The sequence below is a fragment of the Dama dama genome, chromosome 26 (assembly GCF_033118175.1).
Source record: "Dama dama isolate Ldn47 chromosome 26, ASM3311817v1, whole genome shotgun sequence".
Taxonomy (NCBI): Eukaryota; Metazoa; Chordata; class Mammalia; order Artiodactyla; family Cervidae; genus Dama; species Dama dama.
Genome location: NC_083706.1, coordinates 21652895 through 21680558, shown reverse-complemented (window position 1 = coordinate 21680558; position 27664 = coordinate 21652895). Strand labels below are relative to the sequence as shown.

Sequence of the window (27664 nt, the reverse complement as noted above, 5' to 3'; positions counted from 1 at the left end):
ATGTTAGGCTCCTTGAAGTCTATTATTGTTTTATTTGCTTCAGAATCCTCCACAGTGTCTTATATCATATACTTAGATAATAGGCAACCCATTTTTTGTTTCATAATAGATGGATGACTTGTTCAAAACATTTAATATGATCCTTTACTTCATGAAGATCACTACCTTGCTATATTTCTTCCCAAGTTTCTGCCAAAATTTTGCTCCACAACTTTTATCAATTTTTGTTTCTTTCCCAAATTTCATTTTGCTAGAAAAGCAAAATGAGAGAGAGAGAGAACATGTCTGGATACATGATAGAAATTTGAAAATGGAAAGTTAAAAATTGGAAAGAAGAAAGAACATTTAGTAAATTTCAAAACACTTGACAGATAATGCATTGATAAATGAGACCACCATTGTTTTATCATCATTGTGGTGACCAGTGATGATTGTTATAAATACTAGCTACTGTGACGTCTCTACATGCCATTCACCACACAAGCTCATTTCTTTAAATTATTTAATCCTTTAAAAAGCACTTATGCTCAGCTTTATGTAACATAGTGAGTCTTGAGCAATATCCTGCTTCCATTTATTCTATAAAAGTTAATTATTCAATTTTAAAGGTTAAAATTTTTATTTATAGATTCATATCTCAGAAATAAGATGCTATTATTGATAAGCCATAAGAATAATGGATCAGAGTGAGAAACTTTTTATGTAATTTTACTGTCAAATCCTCTAATAGAATTTACTTTGAATGGATTTCATAGTAGTAGAACATTATCACACCCCTACTGTTTATATTCTGATATTTTTAAAAAATCTATGTACACATGGTTGTCAAACCATGTCAGAGTTAACAGACTTCAGAGATGTTGCATGGCAGAGTGCCTGTTTTATGTGTGTATGTATGTGCATGTGTTAATATATGTATATGTTTATATATACATAAATGTACATGCATGAGCACATATATAACATATATGTAAATATAGCTCAATGTCCAACTTCAATAAAAACTGGAAAAAATAAAGAACATGTAAATTAAGAAAAAAATTTAATTAGAGAGTGACTTCCTCTGAGTTATTGCAGATGCCTTAGAGCTCAAAATAATTGAATTTTGACTTTAGATGTGCTTCTGTATGTGTGTGTGTGTTTACTTTGTTGTATGTGGGTTTCTGAATATTGCCCTAGGTTAGAGTAAAATTACATTTTAAGTCACTATGTTAGTAATAACAATTTGTTTTTTAGCATTTATTCAAGCCATTGTGAAAAATACAGATTTTAAATACCATATTGACCATGTAGAAAGAGTCTTTGCTTACTAGAAAGGTATTTCTTTTCACAAATCTTCACTTTTTATACCAGCTAATAAAGTATTCACTACTAGTATTATGATTGTCATTTATGCACATATGTATAGGATATGTTAACCTACCTTTTCCAGATTTTGAATTAGAGTTTTAAAATCTAATTTATATTAGAGTCAAAGTAAGCAGCAATTAAATACACCAAAGCAAAATTCTCAAAGTGAACTCTGTATTTTTTTACATGTTACATAATAAATATGTCTTTGGTCAATTCTTAAAAATGAATAATTGAGTATGTAAAGTTGTGTCTTTAAGAGTGTCTGGGTGTACTTTTATTTTAAAAATTAAAAAATTGAAATAGGAGAATAAAATGTGGGGAGTGGTGAGTTATTTCTGCTTCTGACAGTGAGTCCTTCAGTGTGCACACATTTGCATCTCTTCCTGCTCTTCCCTGCCTAGAGAAATGCCAAGCTCCTGCAAAGTCTGACTTGCTCTAGGGCTCTTCAGAATGTGAAGCAGTTCTAACAGGCAGTCAGCTAGTTGCAGCAGCTGAGCAGATCTCGAATAGCACGTACATTTCCTATTTTCAGTACTCCATGAAGGGGTTGAATAAGGGAAGCCAGAAGGCAAAAGAAGTTGGATATAATGAGATTAGTTAGGAAAAGAAAATTTCTATTTATTTTTGTAAATATTTAAGTTTATAAATAGAGAAAATAATTTTTTAAATTATTTTATGATTATCTTGGGAAAAAATGTTAATATGTAGTCAGTAATATAACAGGCAGATTTTAGTCTATGAAGTATTAAGTAGCTTTTTTTTCTTTACCATTTTTTGCATGTCTACTGTTTTCATATTCATGTGTACACTTTATTATTTCTTTCTTTTTTAAAAAGGATGCATATATGCCTCTAAATTGAAAGATGGTCTCTCTGTGATGACTACACCCTAAAGTCTTATGTAACCTTTAAACCATTCCTATGATTATCTGCTTCTTTTGTTTTTTGGTTTTTTTTGGCGGGGGGGAGGGGGTGCGTTTATTGGCCTTATAGTTTCTACTCATTGCCAAAGTTAAAAATTTCTTCCTGTCCTACCAAAGAAGTTGTATCATACATCTGTAAAACAGATTCATATTAAAGTTTTATTTCATTTTATTTTTTAATACATTTATACCCCTTTAACTCATTTCTCTGACACCTCATCCACTGCTTTTGGCAAATGTCAATCTGTTCTCTATAACTAATCTATGATCTTTGGGGGGAGTTATTTTTTGTTTTTATTTTTACGACCCCACATGTCAGAGAGATTATATGGTATTTGTTTTTCTCTATCTGATTTATTTCACTTAGCATAATACCCTGGAAATCTACCCATGTTGTTGCAAAAGCCAAGGTTTCATTCTTTTTTGTGGTTTAATAGTATTCTATTGTACATAGGTATATTTGTATTGCGTATATACATATGAAATATATTTTCTTTACATATTCATCCCTTGATGGATACTTGAGTTGTTTCCTTGTAAGATAGCTTCAATGAACATGGGGATGCATATATCTTGTTGAGTTAATGTTTTTATTTTCTTCAGGTACATACCCAGAATTGGAATTGCTAAATCATTTGGTAGTTCTATTTTTAATGGTTTGAGGAACTTTAAAGCTATTTTCTATAGTGGCTGCACCAATTTATGTTCCCAACAGTGCACAATGCATCCCTTTTCTCAACATCCTCAGCAACACTTTCTATTTCTTGTCTTCTTGATGACAGCTGTTCTGATACGTATGAGGTGATATCTTATTATGCTTTTGGTTTCTATTTCCCTGATGATTAATGATATTGAACATTGTTTCATGTACATGTTGACCATCTGAATGTCTTCTTTGGGAAATATCTATTTGGATGTTCTGGATATTTTTCAATGATTTTTTTTTTTCTGTTGAATTGTAGGAGCTATTTATGTATTTTGGATGTTAACTACTTATCAGATATATGATTTGCAAATAATTTCTCCCCCTGAGGTGGTTACTTTTTCATAAGTTTGATGTAGTCTCAATTTTTTTTTTTTTTTTTTTTTGCTTTTGTTTCCTTTGCTTTTGGTGTCAGATTCAAAAAAATCATTGCCCAGAACCTGTGTCAAAAAGTTTACTGCCTAAGATTTTTTCCTAAAAGTTTTATGGTTTCAGGTCTTACTTTCAGATATTTGATTGAGTTAATTTTTGAATATGGCATAAAAGAGTGGTTGTGTTTCATCCTTTTGCATATGACTGTCTAATTTTCCCAACACGATTTAATGAAGAGATAGTTCTTTCCCCATTGTATGTTCTTGACTCCTTTGTCATAAGTTAGTTGACCAGATATGTATGCATTTATTTCTATGCTCTCTGTTGTGTTTCTTTGATTTATGTTTCTGTTTTAATACAAGTATCATACTGTTTTAATTGTTATAACTTTGTAATATAGTTTGAAATCAGGGATCATGTTGCCTCCAGATTTGTTCTTTCTCAAGATTGCTTTGGCTTTTTGGGTTTGTGTGTGTGTGTGGTCCCATACAAATTTTAGTATTATTTGTTTTATTTTTTTTTTAATGCCATTGGAATTTCGATAGAGATGAAAATTGACTCCGTAGATTGCTTTGGTACTATTGCCATTTTAACAATATTTATTTTTCCAATCCATGAGTATTGAATATCTTTCATTTGTATCTCCTTCAACTTCTTTTATGCTTTTCTTAGTCTTTTAAAGTTGTATTAGAATGCAGGGTAAGTGCAAATTGAATAGTGGAATAAAATGAAAAGATGTGTGAGAGTGAGTGATCACTTGGATAAAGAGAAATTTGTAAAGGGTAAAATGTCAGATTCAAAATGAAGGGTATATGAAAAAAGTATATAGCTACTAGACCTAAAATATTAAAACTGAGAAATAAATGCTTATTGGTATTTTCTCTTATTGCTGTATAAGATATTTTCATTATATATGCCAGGTATTTTCTGAAAAAGTCTTACTTTTCATTCTATATACTTTTCAAATAAACTGTGGACTAATTGCAACAGGGTCACTCAGTTTCATGTGATTGTTACAACAATCACAGATCACAGTTTATCTGGGAAATTTTGGATGATCCTATCTATGAGTATCTGGCCAGTTTGTGGACAGTGGTGCCAAAGACTATGTTTTCAGTCTAACTAGATGGAAATGAAAGTGTCATCATCTCACTCTTGTGCCTGGCAGGAAAAACATTAACATAGCAGTAGACATTTAAAGATATTTTTTTTAAATGATTGCAAATCACATCTTTGTTCTAGCCTATTTAACATTCTTAAGAGAAACACTGAAGCAAAAGTGATAAAATAGGGAGACTGGATATTGTAAACAGTCAGAAGATCAGCAGACGGAGTTTAAAACCTAAACTTTGGATTCTACCAAAAGTTTATATGTATATATGTGTGTGTATATATAGTCTTATAGTTTTAAATTAAATGGCCACCAGAGTGTAATTTAGGCTTGCCATCTGTGCACCATCCTGATTATTTTTACACAACTAAGACTTTAATCTTAGAAAAAGAAAATTTATAAAACCACTCATGTTGGATTTGTTGTATTTATTATTATTTCTCTTTGCTTTTTTCCTACTCATTTCTATTTTGTAGGAGCACTAACAATCCCTAATGAGTTAACAGAATCACCAACAAAGCCTTGACCTAGGCCTTGACTTTGATCTCTTTGTCAAATCAATGTATTAAAGTTTTGCTGTATATTTGTTTGTTTACTATGTAGACTTTGCCATGGCCATGACTTTCATAGAGCAATTATTTTTATTAAGTTAGATGATTAAAGTTAGTCTTGCATGAGAAAACTATACACTTGGGAAGCAGTGATGGATGGACTCAATTCTTCAGAGTGTTTAGTTCTGCCAGAATTTTCCAGTTGAGTGGAAATTCACCTCCCAGTTTGCTTTGGGTGACACTCTATGGATTGTCAAACCTGAGTGTTTCCTAGAGAAAGACAAAAAGAGATCAAAAAGGATAGATGACTGTGTGTATATCCACATGTGTTCTTGCAATTTTTCTCAGATATTTTTCTGCTTTGATGAACAACATCATTACTGAAATAATAAATGTTAATTAATATCTGCGTCATTTTTGTAAATGGTAGTTTAGTGATACAATTAGACTAATTAGTATACAGCATAGCTTGGTGACATGATAAATCATAGAGCAGAACATGTTGACTCTTATCCATTATGATGTATTAGCTAATTCACTTGCTCCATAATGACAAAAGTTGGGGAATAGGGCAGTAACAACAGAAACAACTATAAAAGCGTCATGGCCATATTTTCAGGTTTTTATTTTTCTGCCATGTTCCTGAGAACTATGGACTATAGACCTTTTACAGTTTTTTCTTTTTGTTTTTGCATTGGTAAATCATAGCCCCTGACAGAAACCTCAAGAACAAAATCATGTGGAACTTCCCTGGTGGTCAAACAGTTAGAACTCTGCTCTTCCACTGCAGGGGTTCAGATTCAGCAGGCTCAGCCCTTAGTTGGGGACCTGAGATTCCATGTGCCACATGGTGTGGCCCCCTGAATAAAGTAAGATCATGAGTAAATAAACAGTAAACAATGGCTTTCCAATTTTCCTAGGTTCACACATGTTGTGTCATGTGCAGTGTTACTCTTTTTCAAGATGATTCATGGTAAAGCTGACAGCTATCTGCATATCTGATTTATTTTTCAGAACCTATGCGAACCCCAAAGACGTTAAAGATTGCTGAAATCCAGGCAAGGCGCATTGCGGTGGACTGGGAATCCTTGGGCTACAACATCACCCGGTGCCACACGTTTAATGTCACTATCTGCTACCATTTCTTCCGTGGTCACAACGAGAGCAAAGCAGGCTGTTTGGACATGGACCCCAAAGCCCCTCAGCATGTTGTGAACCATCTGCCGCCGTATACAAACGTCAGCCTCAAGATGATCCTCACCAATCCAGAAGGCAGGAAGGAGAGTGAAGAGACGATTATTCAAACTGATGAAGATGGTATGGTCATACTTCTTTACTTTTTAAAGGGGAGATTATATCACAGGATTATGCACTGTCTTACAGTTTTGCCTAGAGATCCCAAAACTGAGTTGGATTCTAAAATCTGCTAACTACTCTTAACAGGGTTAACTTTGAAAATAGTTTGTCTTAAACAAAAATCTTAATATTCTTCACAATAGCATCAAATAGTAGATGAACTCTTCCTTTACTGTTTTGTCTTTATGCAATGTTAGAAAATTGGCAAATATACTAAAAGTCTAAATATGGATTATGTTAAATATTCAAAAATAATTTTTACTATTTGTGGCAACATATCAATTACCTATTGGGGCAATGCACTTAACTAAAAATTTAGTTTTTTGCATTTTACAGACCAATAGTAATAGTTCTCATTTCCTAGATTTGAAAGCAATATTGTTTACCTGTTATATTAGTTTTTAGATAGCTTTATTTAATTATAAATATAAAAGAAGGCCAAAGTTTATATTTTTAAGTCTGAATATAGGTCTGTATCAGATATTGGCAAGCTATCATCTTTTATTTATTACCACCCAAGTAATCGAATTATAATTTGCCCAATTTCTGTGTGTATTACTTCTAAATTATTAAATACTAGGAAGAAACATTTATCTTAATATTGTGAATTATACACACTTCTACTACAGCATATCATTAATGTGAATATGAATACAATTTTCTAGTTTTAAAAATGTATCTTACCTATGTTCTCCTCTAGGAGTTTTATAGTTTCTGGTCTTACATTTAGATCTTTAATCCATTTTGAGTTTATTTTTGTGTATGATGTTAGAAAGTGTTCTAGTTTCATTCTTTTACAAGTGGTTGACCAGTTTTCCCAGCACCACTTGTTAAAGAGGTTGTCTTTTTTCCATTGTATATCCTTGCCTCCTTTTTTGAAGATAAGGTGTCCATAGGTTCGTGGATTTGTCTCTGGGCTTTCTATTCTGTTCCATTGATCTATATTTCTGTCTTTGTGCCAGTACCATACTGTCTTGATGACTGTGGCTTTATAGTAGAGTCTGAAGTCAGGCAGGTTGATTCCTCCAGCTCCATTCTTCTTTCTCAAGATTACTTTGGCTATTCGAGGTTTTTTGTATTTCCATACAAATTGTGAAATTCTTTGGTCTAGTTCTGTGAAAAATACCGTTGGTAGCTTGATAGGGATTGCATTGAATCTATAGATTGCTTTGGGTAGAATAGCCATTTTGACAATATTGATTCTTCCAATCCATGAACACGGTATGTTTCTCCATCTGTTTGTGTCCTCTTTGATCTCTTTCATCAGTGTTTTATAGTTTTCTATGTATAGGTCTTTTGTTTCTTTAGGTAGATATACTCCTAAGTATTTTATTCTTTTTGTTGCAATGGTGAATGGTATTGTTTCTTTAATTTCTCTTTCTGTTTTTTCATTGTTAGTATATAGGAATGCAAGGGATTTCTGTGTGTTAATTTTATATCCTGCAACTTTACTATATTCATTGATTAGCTCTAGTAATTTTCTGGTAGAGTCTTTAGGGTTTTCTATATAGAGGATCATGTCATCTGCAAACAGTGAGAGTTTCACTTCTTCTTTTCCTATCTGGATTCCTTTTACTTCTTTTTCTGCTCTGATTGCTGTGGCCAAAACTTCCAACACTATGTTGAATAGTAGTGGTGAGAGTGGGCACCCTTGTCTTGTTCCTGATTTCAGGGGAAATGCCTTCAATTTTTCACCATTGAGGGTGATGCTTGCTGTGGGTTTGTCATATATAGCTTTTATTATGTTGAGGTATGTTCCTTCTATTCCTGCTTTTTGGAGAGTTTTAATCATAAATGAGTGTTGAATTTTGTCAAAGGCTTTCTCTGCATCTATTAAGATAATCATATGGTTTTTATCTTTCAATTTGTTAATGTGGTGTATTACATTGATTGATTTGCAGATATTAGAGAATCCTTGCATTCCTGGGATAAAGCCCACTTGGTCATGGTGTATGATTTTTTTAATATGTTGTTGGATTCTGTTTGCTAGAATTTTGTTAAGGATTTTTGCATCTATGTTCATCAGTGATATTGGCCTGTAGTTTTCTTTTTTTGTGGCATCTTTGTCTGGTTTTGGAATTAGGGTGATGGTGTCCTCATAGAATGAGTTTGGAAGCTTACCTTCATCTGCAATTTTCTGGAAGAGTTTGAGTAAGATAGGTGTTAGCTCTTCTCTAAATTTTTGGTAGAATTCAGCTGTGAAGCCATCTGGTCCTGGGCTTTTGTTTGCTGGAAGATTTTTGATTACAGTTTCGATTTCCTTGCTTGTGATGGGTCTGTTAAGATCTTCTATTTCTTCCTGGTTCAGTTTTGGAAAGTTATACTTTTCTAAGAATTTGTCCATTTCATCCAAGTTGTCCATTTTATTGGCATAGAGCTGCTGGTAGTAGTCTCTTATGATCCTTTGTATTTCAGTGTTGTCTGTTGTGATCTCTCCATTTTCATTTCTAATTTTGTTAATTTGGTTTTTCTCTCTTTGTTTCTTAATGAGTCTTGCTAATGGTTTGTCAATTTTGTTTATTTTTTCAAAAAACCAGCTTTTAGCCTTGTTGATTTTTGCTATGGTCTCTTTAGTTTCTATTGCATTTATTTCTGCCCTGATTTTTAAGATTTCTTTCCTTCTGCTAACCCTGGGGTTCTTCATTTCTTCCTTCTCTAATTACTTTAGTTGTAGAGTTAGGTTATTTATTTGTCTTTTTTCTTGTTTCTTGATGTAAGCCTGTAATGCTATGAACCTTCCCCTTAGCACTGCTTTTACAGTGTCCCATACGTTTTGGGTTGTTGTGTTTTCATTTTCATTCATTTCTATGCATATTTTGATTTCTTTTTTGATTTCTTCTATGATTTGTTGGTTATTCAGAAGCGTGTTATTTAGCCTCCATATGTTTGAATTTTTAACAATTTTTTTCCTGTAATTGAGATCTAATCTTACTGCACTGTGGTCAGAAAAGATGACTGGAATGATTTCAGTTTTTTTGAATTTTCCAAGAGCAGATTTATGGCCCAGGATGTGATCTATTCTGGAGAAGGTTCCGTGTGCACTTGAGAAAAAGGTGAAGTTGATTGTTTTCAGGTGAAATGTCCTATAGATATCAATTAGGTCTAGCTGGTCCATTGTGTCATTTAAGGTTTGTGTTTTCTTGTTAATTTTCTGTTTAGTTGATCTATCCATAGTTGTGAGTGGGGTATTAAGGTCTCCCACTATTATTGTGTTACTATTAATTTCCTCTTTCATACTCATTAGTGTTTGCTGTACATATTGCGGTGCTCCTATGCTGGGTGCATATATATTTATAATTGTTACATCTTCTTCTTGGATTGATCCTTTGATCATTATGTAGTGTCCTTCTTTGTCTCTTTTCACATCCTTTATTTGAAAGTCTATTTTATCTGATATGAGTATTGCGACTCCTGCTTTCTTTTGGTCTCCGTTTGCGTGAAATATTTTTTTCCAGCCCTTCACTTTTAGTCTGTATGTGTCTCTTGTTTTGAGGTGGGTCTCTTGTAGACAGCATATATAGGGGTCTTGTTTTTGTATCCATTCAGCCAATCTTAGTGTTTTGGTTGGGGCATTCAACCCATTTACATTTAAGGTAATTATTGACAGGTGTGGTCCCATTGCCATTTACTTTGTTGTTTTGGGTTCACGTTTATACAACCTTTCTGCATTTCCTATCTAGAGAAGATCCTTTAGCATTTGTTGAAGAGCTGCCTTGGTGGTGCTGAATTCTCTCAGCTTTTGCTTATCTGTAAAGCTTTTGAATTCTCCTTCATATCTGAATGAGATCCTTGCTGGATACAGTAATCTAGGTTGTAGGTTATTCTCTCTCATTACTTTCAGTACGTCCTGCCATTCCCTTCTGGCCTAGAGGGTTTCTATTGATACATCAGCTGTTATCCTTCTGGGAATCCCTTTGTGTGTTATTTGTTGTTTCTCCCTTGCTGCTTTTACTATTTGTTCTCTGTGTTTGATCTTTGTTAATTTGATTAATATGTGTCTTGGGGTGTTTCGCCTTGGGTTTATCCTGTTTGGGACTCTCTGGGTTTCTTGCACTTGGGTGGCTATTTCCTTCCCATTTTTAGAGAAGTTTTCAGCTATTATCTCCTCGAGTATTTTCTCATGGCCTTTCTTTTGGTCTTCTTCTTCTGGGACTCCTATGATTCGAATGTTGGGGCGTTTCACATTGTCCCAGAGGTCCCTGAGGTTGTCCTCATTTCTTTTGATCCTTTTTTCTTTTTTCCTCTCTGCTTCATTTATTTCCACCAATTTATCTTCTACCTCACTTATCCTATCTTCTACCTCCGTTATTCTACTCTTGGTTCCCTCCAGAGTGTTTTTGATCTCATTCATTGCATTATTCATTTTTAATTGACTCTTTTTTATTTCTTCTAGGTCTTTATTAAACATTTCTTGTATCTTTTCAATCTTTGTCTCCAGGCTATTTATCTGTAACTCCATTTTGTTTTCAAGATTTTGGATCATTTTTATTATCATTATTCTGAATTCTTTTTCAGGTAGATTCCCTATCTCCTCCTCTTTTGTTTGACTTGGTGGGCATTTTTCATGTTCCTTTACCTGTTGGGTGATTTCTTAAAAAACTGGAAATAGAACTGCCATATGACCCAGCAATCCCACTTCTGGGCATACACACTGAGGAAACCAGATCTGAAAGAGACACGTGCACCCCAATGTTCATCGCAGCACTGTTTATAATAGCCAGGATATGGAAGCAACCTAGATGCCCATCAGCAGATGAATGGATAAGGAAGCTGTGGTACATATACACCATGGAATATTACTCAGCCGTTAAAAAGAATTCATTTGAATTAGTCCTAATGAGATGGATGAAACTGGAGCCCATTATACAGAGTGAAGTAAGCCAGAAAGATAAAGAACATTACAGCATACTAACACATATATATGGAATTTAGAAAGATGGCAACGATAACCCTATATGCAAAACAGAAAAAGAGACACAGAAATACAGAACAGACTTTTGAACTCTGTGGGAGAAGGTGAGGGTGGGATGTTTCAAAAGAACAGCATGTATGCTATCTATGGTGAAACAGATCACCAGCCCAGGTGGGATGCATGAGACAAGTGCTCGGGCCTGGTGCACTGGGAAGACCCAGAGGAATCGGGTGGAGAGGGAGGTGGGAGAGGGGATCGGGATGGGGAATACGTGTAAATCTATGGCTGATTCATATCAATGTATGACAAAACCCACTGAAATGTTGTGAAGTAACAACAACTAATTAGCCTCCAACTAATAAAAAAAAAAATTTTTTTTTTAATGTATCTTAGACAAAAGTAGTATAATAATAACACTATATGCTTCCAAAGTAAGGCATTTCATTTTCAAAACTTCCTTTTATGACTGAAGGTATAGAAGAAGGAAAAAAAGTATGCTATATAGTGAATTGAGGCAACCCTGAATTGGGAGTCAGGAATCGTGAGTTTTCAATCCTGGCTCAAATAACACTCGTAACCTTAGTAAGTCCTTTCACCCCTCTAATTCTCTACTTCTCAGCTCTATATGAAAAGTTTAAATTAGATGATCTCTAAAGGTCCATCCTGTTCTAAAATTTTCCTTGAATAGCTTGTCAGGAGGGCTACGTTTTTATTTGGGTTTCAGAAAACAGGATGTATTTCATACCCTAGTGTTCCCAATTTCCTCAGATTCTGAACTTTAGTCTCAGATATATATTTTGATGCCTGCAAGTATGAGATTGCCATAAAATAGGTCAATAATACCATAGTTTCTAGAAATTCTCCTTATCACTTTAAACATTTTCACTCTGAAAAATGAAAATGATCATGTATTGTTTTGCTGTTTTTGTTGAGATAAATATACTTCATTTAGCTCAGATTTTCAAGGAAACAATCTTGTCCTAAAATTAGGCATATTCCTAAAATTTCAAAGACTTATTCCTGATAAATGTACTTTTGTCATCTTTGAAATAATAGAACAGATTCACCTGAAATAATTCACAGATTCATGTTTGAACTTGCAGTTAATCAAAACATTAACAATATTATAAAGAACAAACCCTGATCTAACACATAAACACTTGTATTGCCTCCCCCCACAACACACATACAACACACTTGCTTATGAAAGAAAGAATGGTTGAATGTAGTTAGTTGTTTCATAGGCAGAGTATCAAAATGGGAAGTCTAAGCATGGATTCAAAAGCTCTGTAAAAATATCTATCTCATTTCATAAAGTGCAGTAATGCCATGTCTGATTACACGAGGCAGCAAGTATAGTTTGTTTACCATATTTTGTTAGTTTCAGCTGTACAGCAATGTGATTCAGACTGTTTTTTAACATTATATTCCATTATATTTTATTTGGTAGCTTCCCTGATAGCCCAGATGGTAAAGAATTTGCCTGCAATGTGAGAGACCAGGGTTCATTCCCTGGCTCGGGAAGATGCCCTAGACAATAGTTTAAGATCAGTTAAGTCACTCAGTCATGTCCAGCTCTTTGCGATCCTGTGGACTGCAGCATACCACATTTCCCTGTCCATCACTAATTCCCGGAGCTTGCTCAAACTCATGTCCATTGAGTTGGTGATGTCATCCTACCATCTCATCCTCTGTCGTCTCCTTCTCCTCTTGCCTTCATTCTTTCCCAGCATCAGGGTCTTTTCCAAAGAGTCAGTTCTTCATATCATGTGGCCAAAGTATTAGAGTTTCAACTTCAGCACCAGTCCTTCCAATGAATATTCAGGACTGATTTTCCTTTATGATTGACTGGTTGGATCTCCTTGCTTTCCAAGGGACTCTCAAGAGTCGTCTCCAACACCACAGTTTAAAAGCATCAATTCTTCAGCACTCAGCTTTCTATATGGCCCAACTCTCACAACCATACATGACTACTGGGAAAAACATAGCTTTGACTAGATGGACCTTTGTTGGCAAATTAATGTCTCTGCTTTTTAATATGCTGTCTAGGTAGGTCATAGCTTTTCTTCCAAGGAGCAAGCGTCTTTTAATGTCATGGCTGCAGTCACCATCTGTGGTCATTTTGGAGCCCAAGAACGTAGTCTGTCATTGTTTCCATTGTTTCCCCATCTATATGCCACGAAGTGATGGTACAGATTCCATGATCTTCATTTTTTGAATGTTGAGTTTTAAGCCAAGTTTTTCACTCTCCTCTTTCACTTTCATCAAGAGGCACTTTAGTTCCTCTTTGCTTTCTGCCATAAGGGTGGTGCCATCTGCATATCTGAGGTTATTGATATTTCTCCCTGCAAACTTGATTCCAGCTTGTGCTTCATCCAGCCCAGTTTTTCACGTGATGAACTCTGCATATAATTTAAATAAGCAGGGTGACAATATACAGCCTTAACATTTTTGTTTCCCAATGTGGAGCCAGTTCATTGTAAGATACTGAATATAATTCCATGTTGTATACAGTAGATTCTTGTTGCTTATCTATTTTATGTGTAGTAGCTTGTTCCCATTAATCCCTTACTCCTACTTTGTCTTTCCCTCCCTCCTTCTACCCTTTAATAACTAAGTCTCTTTCTGTTCCGTATATAGATTCATTTGCACTGTTTTTAGACTCCACATGTAAGTGATACCATATAGTATATGTCTTTCTGTGTCTGACTTCACTAATTGAAATATTCTATAGACCCATCCATGTTACTGTAAATGACAATATTTCATTCTTTTTATGACTAATAGTTCATTGTACATATATTTACATGTGTATGTGTATGTTTATACCACACCTGCTAAGTCAGATGAATCAGTGATAAAGAATTCACCCGCAACTGGAAGAGCTGCAGGAGATGCGGGTTCAATCTCTGCGTCAAGAAGATCCCTTTGAGAAGAGAATGTCTACCCACTCCAATATTCTTGCCTGGAGAATTCCGTGGACAGAGGAGCCTGGTGGGCTACATACAGTCCCTGGGATCGCAGAGAATCAGACACGACTGAGCACTCACTCACTTTCCTTAAGCCAGTTGTCTGTTGAAGGGGACTTGAGTTTGTTACCATGTCTTGGCTATTGTGAATAGCGCTGCTATGAACATTGGGATGCATGTATCTCTGAATTAGAGTTCTGTCTTTTCTGGGTATATACCCAGAAGTGAGATTGCTGGATCATGTGATTGTTAGGGTTAGGGTTCTATTTTTAGTTTTTTAAGGAACCTCCATATTGTTCTCCATGGTAGCTGCACCAGTTTACATTCCCACCAACAGTGTGTGAGGATTCCCTTTTCTTCACATCCTCTCCAAGATTTATTATTTGTAAACTTTTTGATGATGGCCATTCTGACACATGTGAGGTGATACATCATTTTGGGTTTGATTTGCATTTCTCTTTTAATTAGGATCTTGAGCATCATTTCATGTGTCAGATGGTCATCTGTGTGTCTTCTTCAGCAGAATGTCTGTTTAGGGCTTCTGCCCATTTCTTGATTGAATGGTTTGGTTTTTTTTGACGTTCAGTTGTACAGGCTGTTTGTATATTTGGACATTAACCCCTTGTCATTTGCCTTGTTTGCAAATATTTTCTTCCATTCTCCAAGCTATCAATTAGTTTTGCTGATGGTTTCCTTTGCTGTACAAAAGGTTTTAAGTTTGATTAGGTCTCACTTATTCGTTGTAGACTATACATTTTATAACTTGTGAGTTTAGTAAAAAGAATGTACTCACATGTTTTATTGCCTACACTTAAAAGTGAAAAAAACATATATTTTCTTAATTAATATTAAGTCTCTGTTATACAAGTTTTACGCTTCTTTAGTCAGTCATAGGGACTTCCCTGGTTGTTCAGAGAGTAAGGAATCTGCCTGCAATGCAGGAGACCTGGGTTAGATCCCTGAGTGGGGAAGATCTCCTGGAAAAGGAAATGGCAGCCCACTCCAGTATTCCTGCCTGGAGAATTCCGTGGACAGAGGATCCTTGCGGGCTATAGTCAGTCCATGGCGTCACAAAGAGTTGGACATGACTAAACAACTAACACTTCACTTCACTTAGTCATTCTCTAAAAATATAATTTATTTTGATGGTATTATTTGGATTGAGTTTTTAGCCTGCTTTTCTTTCCACAAACCAAAGAATGCTGTCAGGCTTATTATATTCCTTTTTCATATTGCATTAAATTTTTTCATTTATTTTTTGGTACATATGTGACTAGATTATCAGTTAGGAAGTGAATTGCCATGGAATTTTAAATTATGTCCTAAAGTTGATCAAACTCATGATTATTCTATTTATTTTATCTAAAAAAAATTTTGTAAAAGTAAAATGGAACTATTTAGCCTAATTTCAATATTATTTTTCACCCTCCTTTTAAGCTTTTTTGAAGAATGTTTTTATTACTTGTAATGATATTGAGTTGTATATTATTATTTCATGGTGGTAGAGTTGCATAGTAATTCCTTCTGCTTAAAGTTTTTTTTTTTTTTTAAGTTTTGCTTTATATCTAGGACTAAATGAAGTTCAAGCTTTCTATGAAGTATTTGCAAATAGTTCAGTCTTCAGATCAGAACTCCAGTTTCTACATAGGGTATTTGATGTGTTTCAATGTTCCTGAATTGGGGGGACAGAATATCTAAATCATAATCTATTGTTGGAAGATGGATGGATTGTGATGATCTAATTAAGTCTGTCTTACTAGATTATTGCTGCCCCATATACATAGAAAAATAAATTTTCTGTCATCTAGTTAAAGAATATAATTTCATGAATAGAATTCTGGGGACATCCATAAATCATGAGAGCAAAGCTAGAATGATGTCCCACCAGAACCCTAAAGTAGAGTTTATATTTAATTTATTGCATGCATTTTTTAATGCATAGGTAGAATTTTTTGTATGAGTTTTTGTTTTCATTTTTTATTCTTGCATTCATAAAAATCAATATTGTTAAGTTAACCCTGCAGGAAAACCTGGTTTGGGAATATTTTTTGGCTATTAGAAAGCTTTCTTTAAATGTGTATTTATTATATTTTAAAGGCTGTAATGCTTATTTAATATTATCCTACCCCACTCACATTTCATTTTCCTCTCTTCCACTTTGAGAATTACATTTTAAAGGTTTTTCTTATGTGAAAAAAAATTTTGTAGCTGAAACAGCTCTCAAATAAATTACAAGCAGGGGAATAAAAGTCAGCATTCTGTCTCAGTTAAAAGTTGTTGATGTGGAAATGTGAGGTGACATTTCCTGCAATATAAAGACTGCAGTGGTGATGGTCTTAGTAACTTCATGTTGTATTTGCACAAATCATGTGTACATATAGATGTTTTTTGTGTATAGAATTGTCTTCCTTCAAATGTAGAAATTATTGCATGTGCTCTGCCCCCACACTCCTTTCCCTGCACGTTTCATGGGTGTGTGTTCACCTTCATGTAATTCTTGCTCTCATTCACTATACTGGCCCCAGTACAAGGTCAGTAATTAGAACTCTCTCAGCTATCATCTTCTCATAAACGTTTCCGTAAATGTATGAAGTGAATCCTGTCGACAGAGTAGTACATGTATAAGAGCAGAAAAATACACAAATTCTGGGAAGGCTACTTTCTAAGTCTACTGTTCCCTCTATGCAGAATTTACTAACATTTAAAATGATCCCTATATGCAAACAATTTGAAACATCCATGCCATTTCATTGTATGTGTGTGTGTGCGTGTGTGTGTCAAATCATGTTCGGGGAATGCCTATAGTAATTATAATACCATAAAATAAACATTTACTCACTAATTGGGGCTTCCCCTCCACCTCCTCCCAACAGCCACCCTCTATGAGAGGTGGGAAAAGGTGAATAAAAGCTTTCCCTTAAATTACAGGTGTAAGCTTATTTCATTTGGGTGGAATAGAAACAATAGATATTCTCTTGCAAAGCAAACCGCTGCCCTTAGCAGCCTCAGCAGACGCCACAGACTCCACACAGGCCATCCCAGCCGCTCTATGACTGCGTAGCATGTGCCAGCATTGTGGGCCCGCGAGTGAAAAGGAGCGGATGCCTTTGCTTAACTTTTCCCCAAGCCCTCGGCTATTAGATGCATAAACATATCTTGTGGAGTTTAGTCCTGGCATCTTCTCGGTTTACTGTGGGTTTTTTCCTTCATAAATTCATTATTAATGTGCCAAATGATGTTGGCTATCCCAGAGGTCATAACATGATTCATCGTCTCCTTATGGATTGAAATAAATCTTACTCTTTTGACATATCATTCAGAATTTCTTGATGCTGCTGGCCACATTGCAATGCGTTTCCTTTGATCCAGTGATTTTTAATTTATTTCCATCCTCACAAAATTGCTGTAGACTCTGAAACTACATTTCTAGATAATGTCATGTGTGAAGTTTCATGTGTAACGTTTCACTGAAACGTTAGATTAAGGAAAAATATTAATTAAAAAACTGGGTTGATATTTTCAAGTGAAAGCATACTTTCAAGCAAAGTAGGATGGATAGGATATGTTTTTAAACATTAAGAGAACAAAAATGCTGGATATTTATGTACATATATGCAACTGAATATTTAAATAAAATGTATAAAAGGAAAAACACAATAGTAAAAGTATTTTGTATTTTGTCAATAGAAGCTGACACGTCATTCACTGTTGCCACTGGGTATTGTCAGTTATATGGCATTTGAAAATAAGGGCTGGAATGGTTTCTCAAATCTTGTCATACCTGGGGACACTTCAAAACTAATTATGCTGATTGTTGAGTTCTAAACAAGTCTGATGTTATAAAGTGGTTTGATTCTTTGCTTTGAAAAAGGGAAGTTTCATTTAAAAGACTGAAGCAATGATTTTGAACCTATTAATCTTAAAGAGTTTTTTATACATTGTAATAATGCTCTTTTTTTTAAATTATAGAAATGTAATAAGTATACCTATGAAAGACTGACTATTAATGAGCATTTTAATTCAGTATCGTATGGTTTGGCTTTTGAGTCTAAGGAGCATTAATTATTATTATTATTTATTATTTTATGAACATTGTTTATAGTGATACTTTAGGGGCTTATGATAATCTTCAAAAAATCATTCAGGGAAATCTTTCAAGGCAAGCTCTGTTCTTGAAACAAATTACAAATGAGACCTTCACATTATTAGAGGCGTACAACAGAGAGAACTAGACTACACTATTCAGCTCTCTGCAGTGATAGAAAATTCTGTTGAATAAAAATAACTTTACAGTTGTACATAATCTGCATTAGAAGCTTAGAGATTTATTTTAAATTCACATGTATTCCTATAGATTAAAAGCTTATCATACAGCTTTTTTATTTTTACTTATTTTTATTTATTTTATTTACTTTTAACCTGTTTATCCAGCTTACATGTTTACTTTTTTCTGTTTCTGATATAAGGATCCTTATAACCAATAATGTATTTATATGTAGTGCCTGGCCCTGTACCGGTCAATTCTCTTCAAGGAACCTCTTTTGAAAATAAGATTTTCTTGAACTGGAAAGAACCTTTGGATCCAAATGGAATCATCACTCAATATGAGGTACTGGGAGAACAAGGAAGTTTAATGAAATGTGCATTGAAGGGGAGAATCAAAGAACATGTTAGAGAAAATCAGAGAAATAATGGAAAAGAAGTAAATGAAAATTAGGGGATTATAATCACTATTAGTTCTTCTCTGTTTTAATTTGTAGATTCCTCTAAATTAAATATCAAAATGAATATTATGGTACCTAGACTTTTCAAATTCTTAAGTAAATATTGTTTTAAAGAAGTAAGATGGAACTTGCCAACAGACTTACTGGTGGTTGTAAAGAATAAATTTTTACAAAATTAAGAAACTCATATTTCATGCTATGATTTAGGGAAAGCCATTGAATGCAGTTGCTTTTAGGGTAGGGGAAAATACCTTTAAAGCAAAATATATAATAAACCTCTCTATTCCAGAGCTTCATCTCAACTTTGAATATAAATCGTTATCTTATTTGTAAACGTGAAAAGATGAAAAGAAAATGTCATTTTCATTGCACAGATATGTGGTTCTGTTCTTGAGTACTCAGTGTTGATTACAGTATAAAATACGTTTTAGTGGCAACAGAGTACATTATGAAAATGGAGAGTTTTGTTTGCAGAAAATTTATTACACTCTTCTTTTTCACTTTTAGTGATTGGTCTGTTCAAAGTATTTTTTCTTGATTCAGTTTTGGTGGGAATTTCTGTGTTTCACACGCATTACATTATATATGACCATAAGATTTTATATAAATATGTATTCATATTTATGGCTTCCCTGGTGGCTCAGTGGTAAAGAATCCGCCTGCCAATTCAGGAGACATGGGTTCAGTCCCTGGGTCAGGAAGATTCCCTGGAGAAGAAATAGCAATTCACTCCGGTATTCTTGCTTGGGAAATCCCATGGACAGATGATGTTGGTGGGCTTCAGTCCATGGGTTCCCAAAAGAGTCAGACACGACTCAGTGACTAAAACAACAATAAACATTCATATTTAATTATATTGATTTATCTTTTGATGGAAGAAAATAGATGTATATTGATCTAGTCAGATAAGTTTAGGTTTATCTGTAGATAAATAGAGATGGACAGACAGACAGACAATAGATACAGAATAACAGTGAAATAACCATATCAAAATGAGAAAGAAAAGAAGGGAAAAAATCGTGATTCATTCCACACAGATGCCCTTGAGTGCTGTCTTATTTAAGATATGTATTGGATATGTAATAGGAAATAATATTTCTTAAAACAGGTCAGTTACAGCAGCATAAGATCCTTTGATCCTGCGGTTCCTGTGGCCGGACCGCCCCAGACCGTATCAAACTTATGGAACAGTACCCACCATGTCTTCATGCATCTCCATCCGGGAACCACCTACCAGTTTCTCATAAGAGCCAGCACTGTCAAAGGTTTCGGGCCAGCCACTGCCATCAATGTGACCACCAATATCTCAGGTATGAAATAAATAAAGTGCAAACAGAATTGGTTTGTAATAGCATATCCTGCTGCTGCTAAGTCGCTTCAGTCGTGTCCGACTCTGTGCAACCCCATAGACGGCAGCCCATCAGGCTCCGCCGTCCCTGGGATTCTCCAGGCAAGCACTCTGGAGTGGGTTGCCATTTCCTTCTCAAATGCAGGAAAGTGAAAAGTGAAAGTGAAGTCACTCAGTCGTGTCTGACTCTTCGCAACCCCATGGACTGCAGCCTACCAGGCTCCTCTGTCCATGGGATTTTCCAGGCAAGAGTACTGGAGTGGGGTGCCATTGCCTTCTCTGATAGCATATCCTAAAGAATCACAAATACACTGAGTGTAATTGACGTCATTTTTTGAATCTTTAATATAGTTAGTCATGATTGAAGGCAAAAATTTATAAATTCTTTTTGTTCTTCCATGTTCATTTTTATTATAATTCTACAGAGCAAAACAATTTAGTACATGGATATTTGCTTTGAACTTTAAATCTTGGTTACAATCGCTATATCTTGGGAACACATAATGATCAAGCTGAGGCTAATGAAATTTATGGTTAGTGTGGTTCCCAGGTGTACTTGAACTTTTAAGGTAATTTATCGTTATTTACCCCTTGAGTCCAGTAATTCTATCCTTTAGCAATTTAAAAACAACTTAAGGTGAAATTGAGGTATTGGAGGCATGATGCTTCTCAGTATGATTTATGCATATGTGTGTATGTATAGTACATATACATATGTACTATATGATATACATACATAGTAGCACTCATTTACATTTTGCACCTATTTAGTATCTGTTGATTCTACTTCCTAAGCAGCACCCAGATAATTTGCCTCTTTCTCATGTCACTGTTTCTGCCTTTCCATCTGGATTGTATTTAAAGCTATCATTGACATATCTTTCTCAGGAGCACTCTTGCTCCTGTGTTTTTTTTTTTTTGTTTTTCTATTGATCTTTGTACAACATTTATTTCTTCCTTAATTTTTTTTTCAAAATCTAATATATTTACTATATTATGTCTAGTATGACATTTTTGCATGATTAACATTTATGGCACTTCATTTTATGACCCTTTTCATCCTCTTCTCCTATCCATAAATCCAAAGTTCCAGTCACAGCAAACTACTGTATTGTCCGTGTCCTTTCACATAATGGTATCTTCATATATTCTGTTTTTTTATCTCTGGTATATTTTTTACCATGCTCTCTCTTTCTGATGAGCTTTTACTCTTAATAATCAGTTCACACATTGCCTAAATAGTGAAGTCCTCTCTGTCTCATCTTCCCAGTTCCCAACACTAGTTTAGAAGAGTGTGGTCCCCCAGCATCAACTTCACATTAAAATGTCCTAGAAATGTACATTATCAGGTCCCTCCCCAGACTTTCTGAATCAGAAACAGTAGGCAAATAGGACAGCATTCTGCATTTTTATTTTAAGAGCCCCCCCCCAGGAGTTTCTGATCTCCCTAGTCTGAGAAACACTGTCTAATTAACTGTCTCCTATTTTGGTCACCTAAATTCTTCTATAATTTGTTGGTGTTTACAACACTGTCACTCTTGATAAATCTGAATCCCTACTTTTAACTCTATAAATGTCAAAAACCATGCTTCATTTGCTTCTATATTTATAGCACTTCTTGTAAAGTTTGACACATAGTAAGTATTCAGTAAATGTTCAATGAGTGAATGCAATACTTTAAACTTTTTATTAGATACCATTTGTTCACAGTTTTTCTGGTAATGTACATATTTCATTGGTCATATCCTCCCTTAACCATCTTTCTTCATGGAAATGATCAAAAGCCATTTGAGGTTATTCACCCAGTTCAGGATTAGGAAGCCTCCTTACCCCCCAAAATTATCAAGTATTTTGAAAATTTTTAGATTTCTTCTTTTTAAGTATCTGGCAACAAGAGCACTAATTCTTGGTAATTAACAGCTGAAGTGCCCATTTCTGTTCAGCATACTTCCTAGATATGTCTCTATTGTGACCACAGTGGTGAAAGTGGTCAAGATCAATGCTGGGTCATTCCACAACCTTTAGATCAAAGCAGCACCACCTCCCCAGGCAGCCTTTTACCTAGGTTCTCCACTTCTGCATGTGCAACTCTATAACGGGAACTCCCCAGAGTCTGTGCTACTAACACCTTACCCCCATCCCATCAATGCTGATTTCAAGATCTCAGGAAACTAGAAGTTAAAACATCTTCATAAAATGTTTGGAGTGTGTGTCACAAGTTGCCACATTATAATTTAAATTTTAACAAGTCTTAACTTCTTATCTCCTGCTGCTTTAGGTTCCAGAGTTAACATTCAGTGGCATTTGTTAAGGTACAGTTTAATATTAAGTATTAAATTGATTTTTCCCTTCAGTTCAGTTCAGTCGCTCAGTCGCATCTGACTCTCTGCAACCCCATGGACTGCAGCACGCCAGGCCTCCCTGTCCATCACCAACTCCCGGAGTTTACTCAAACTCATGCCCATTGAGTCGGTGATGCCATCCAACCATCTCATCCTCTGTCATCCCCTTCTCCTCCCACCTTCAATCTTTCCCAGCATCAGGGTCTTTTCCAATGAGTCAGCTCTTCGCATCAGGTGACCAAAGTATTGGAGCTTCAGCTTCAGCATCAGTCCTTCCAATGAATATTCAGGACTGATTTCCTTTAGGATAGACTGGTTTGATCAGGATCATTTATTCAGTTTGAACTATGATATATTCTTGTTTATTGACTGAAACTTTCCCTCCTTAATCATTTATCAGCTCCAACTTTACCTGACTACGAAGGCGTTGATGCCTCTCTCAATGAAACTGCCACCACGATAACAGTCTTGTTGAGGCCAGCACAGGCGAAAGGCGCTCCTATCAGGTAAGAGGGGAAAATCACAGTCAGAGGGAAAGCAGCCGGTAGAAGAGATGTGTTCTCACAGCCGTTCAGCAGCCAATATAGTGGTTCATCTTTAAGAGACATTCATTTGGTAGCTAGTATCAGAATGGTTTTATTTTTGTTTTGTTTGTGTCTGTTTTTTCTTTTGGTCAAACCTGTGGAGAGATTTTTAAGAGTAAAATTCTAAGGGGATTTTAACATGTTCATGAACTGAACCATTCACCTGTCTGTACTGTTTGATTTAAGAGCTTTGTTCTTTGAATTTTTTATTCCTCTAGCCCCATTTCATTTCCCTTCCTCTGTTGGTATTTGTGGTATATGAGCATGAAGGTGTTTGTCAGGAATAGAAAGAGAAAATAACCCCTGTCCATTGTATTAAATCTGTTATCAATAACTCCATATGAGTGAAATTATTGATTGAATAATAATATAGATTACATAATAATATATTTTCATAAATATGACTGACAAATAGGAAGCTTTGAGGAAATAAAAGAATAGTTAAAATGAATGTGACTTATGTAACCTTTTAATTCCTAAATTGTTGCTTATCAGAAATTTCATAGTAAATATTAAAATTCAATTTGCCATTTAACTTAACTATCTAGTATTAAAATCTCCCATATATTATCCTCATCTTGAAGAAATTATGAGCCATGTTATTTTCACAGATTGAGTGAAATTATTCTAAGGATTTTAATTCCTATGCATTTGTCATTAGATAAATGTACAAAACTTTAGCAGGTTTCCATTTGAAACTTGTAGATTTGATGGGTACTTTTGTTTATATACTTTTCTGGAGAAATAAATCAAGGCACAGAAATCATTGCAGGTATATCATAATTGAATCATCTCAAGTTGTTTACATATTCATAAAATATTAATCTTTGTTCTGTGCATTATATGACATGCTTGACCTTATGGGCACACATTAACCACGTAAATAATCCTGTATCACTGGAAAGGAAGAAATATTTTTGTTAATTAAAGAAGAAAATATTGATAAAGGAACCTGAGTCCATAAAGGAAACTCTTATCTCATGTGTGGCTAAAAGTTACAGTAATACCAACAGCAGAGGAAAAAGAGATGATTGGATACATTTGTAATAGAGACACTTGTGAGGCACTGGATACTTGAAAATGCAAAGTCTATAATTCTCTTCATGAATGAGTGATCTGTGAGGAAGTCTGATTGCTGATCCAAAGAAGAAAGAGAAAATGTCTGCATTCAACATCTTTTACTATTGACAAGTAATCAGAGTTATTCACATCTTCTACCTGTGATAAAATTTACTTTTTAGTTCTTTAGTTCTGCTCCTCTTGTTTAAATGAGCTGCCAGGTACTTGCATTTATCTTTTTAGAGTTAGATATTTGAGTGAACTCAGCTCTACTTAATGTAAGTTGCACACACAGTATATTATTATTATTACACAATAGTGCCACATAATGTAGCCTAAGCTCTTACTAATTTAATCAAATTATCATACAAATATTAATTGACCATGTATTATGTGCCAGGCACTGTGCTAAGCATTGTAAACCAAAGATAAAACAATCGCAACAGAGCACAGACCTTTGCCCAGATTTGTCATGGACAATCTGGGTCTGCAATGAGAGGGTTCTTCATCCTTGTAAATCCTTTGCTCAGAGTTGGTGTTCACGAACTTTGTTGGATTTGTGAATATATTATTGACAATTTTTTTTTAAGTTACAAATCAGTTACTTACCACTATATTTGCCTTATATTTGTGAACAAATAATGTATACCCCAGTGAAAAGTCTTGTCCTAAATAATGGAGAACTCAGTATCACCAACCACTTTGTTCTTCAGTATTCATTAAGACTGTGTCCGTACACTAAAGTAAAACTTGTGTAGTACAGTTCTAATAAGTCTGATTCTTTGACAAAATTAATTTTTGAATATATAATTATTCTAATGGGCTTCCCTGGTGGCTGAGACAGTAAAGAATTTGCCTGCAATGCAGGAGACTCAGGTTCCATCACTGGGTTTGGAAAATCCCCTGGAGAAGAAAATGGCCACCCACTCCAGTATTTTTGCCTAGAGAATCCCATAGACAGAGGAGCCTGGTGGGCTACAGTCCATTGGGTCACAAAAATTCGGACACAAATGTACAACTAGCACAATCATTCTAAAGCTTGAAAGTTGCTGTCTGACTTAACTAGTCCTTTGAATGTCCTCACCAACTTTTTGAGATCTAGCCTTAAAACTGTCATTACTTGACAGTCATTACTATGATTCAAAATTAATATTACCCACATTTGGAATCATTTCTCTAGAATGCATAATTTAATTTTTGCTAAAACATAATTAATTTTTAAAGCATAATTTTAAAGCATTTTAAAGCATAATTTAATTTTTTCTAAAATTTATTTTTTTATATATTTCTTAAATGAATTCAAATTTTAACCTGGGTAGATTTAATTATAAATTAGAATTCATAGAATGTCCCAGTTATTAAAAGACTGAGTCAATGTAGATGTGTTTTCAAAGAATGAAAACAGCGGTGGAACATTACAAAAGCACGAGAGAAGAGTTCCTCAGTGGTGAATCCAGTTTGTTGTAAGATGTAATAAATGAATGTGTGTTTTATCACACCTTTTTCCAAATATAAGCTCAGCCTATTTTAAGCTGGCAAGAAATTATCTATTCTAGAGTATAACTAAATGTTTATTTTGTAGGTAAAACCTATTCTTGCATTTTAGAATATTAAGTACCATATATTTTTAGTTAGATAATTAAGACATAGTCATGAAATGCCATCAAAACCATCATTTTCCCCACAATTATTTTAGAAAAGAAATTGTTTGATGCTCAGTGATAGCTTAACGGGCTTCCCAGGTGGCGCCAGTGGTAAAAAAAAAAAAACCCACCTGCCAATGTAGGAGGCATAAGAGATGTGGGTTTGATCCTGGGTCAGGAAGATCCTCTGGAGGAGGGCATGGTAACCCACTGCAGTATCCCTGCCTGGAGAATGTCATGGACAGAGGATCCTGGCGGGCTGCAGTCCATGGGGTCACAAAGAGTCAGACAGAACTGAAGTGGCTTGGCACTCAAGATAGCTTAACAGGAATACAGATCAAAATATAGAACTGGGTTTAGCTGGTTCAAACCTTGTATGTTAGAGTTAATCCCTGGGTCAGTTGGTCACATATACACAAGTTGAAACATTATGACTACCATCTTCATTCATCTGCAGAATATTTCATTTCATCCCAGAATTTTAAAGAGATTAAATAATTGCACCTGATTTTTCTCACCACTGTCACACAAGAAAACTTATTTGAATTCCAGATAAAAATGCTTTGAAATTTAAGCAAAGATGGAAATAGTACTTTTCCACCATGAGTACACAGGTCTTATGATCCAAGTAAAATCAAATAGATGTTGTTTTAACTTAATGTTTATTCTAATGGTATTTTGCAAATGTTTAGGTAACAATGGTCACACAAGTTTGAATTGGATAATGTGCATTTGAAAGTAGTGAGAACAAGATGGAGATATAAGAATGTGGTAAGATATTCAGTTCAGTTCAGTTCAGTTCAATCGCTCAGTCGTGTCCGACTCTTTGCAACCCCATGAATCGCAGCACGCCAAGCCTCCCTGTCCATCACCAACTCCTGGAGCTTACTCAGACTCATGCCCATCGAGTCGGTGATGCCATCCAGCCATCTCATCCTCTGTCGTCCCCTTCTCCTCCTGCTTCCAGTCCCTCCCAGCATCAGGGTCTTTCCCAATGAGTCAATTCTTTGCATGAGGTGGCCAAAGTATTGGAGTTTCAGCTTCAGCATCAGTCCTTCCAATGAACACCCAGGACTGATCTTTAGGATGGACTGCTTGGATCTCCTTGCAGTCCAAGGGACTCTCAAGAGTCTTCTCCAACACCACAGTTCAAAAGCATCAATTTTTCGGCTTTCAGCTTTCTTCACAGTCCAACTCTCACATCCATACATGACCACTGGAAAAACCATAGCCTTGACGAGATGGACATTTGTTGGCAAAGGAATGTCTCTGCTTTTTAATATGCTCTCTAGGTTGGTCATAACTTTCCTTCCAAGGAGTAAGCGTCTTTTAATTTCATGGCTGCAATCACCACTGCAGTGATTTTGGAGCCCCAAAAAATAAAGTCTGTCACTGTTTCCACTCTTTCCCCATCTATTTCCTGTGAAGTGATGGGACCAGATGCCATGATCTTAGTTTTCTGAATGTTGAGCTTTAAGCCAACTTTTTCACTCTCCTCTTGCACTTTCATCAAGAGGTTTTTTAGTTCCTCTTCACTTTCTGCCATAAGGGTGATGTCATCTGCATATCTGAGGTTATTGATATTTCTCCTGGCCATCTTGATTCCAGCTTGTGCTTCTTCCAGCCTAGTGTTTCTCATGATGTACTCTGCATATAAGTAAAATAAGCAGGGTGACAATATACAGCCTTGACGTACTCCTTTTCCTACTTGGAAC

At 35.1% G+C, this 27664-nt stretch overlaps 1 protein-coding gene across 4 annotated transcripts in view; it reads left to right on the top strand.

Annotated features, from left to right (window-relative positions):
* Nucleotides 1-27664, top strand: part of PTPRK (protein tyrosine phosphatase receptor type K) — a 611833-nt gene that overhangs the window by 481772 nt on the left and 102397 nt on the right. For all 4 annotated transcript variants that reach the window (XM_061130449.1, XM_061130448.1, XM_061130452.1 and 1 more), the window contains exons 8-11: nt 6027-6329; nt 18749-18858; nt 20082-20283; nt 23064-23169. In XM_061130449.1, the coding sequence (XP_060986432.1) occupies nt 6027-6329; nt 18749-18858; nt 20082-20283; nt 23064-23169 (721 nt within the window). The remainder of the gene's footprint in view (nt 1-6026; nt 6330-18748; nt 18859-20081; nt 20284-23063; nt 23170-27664) is intronic.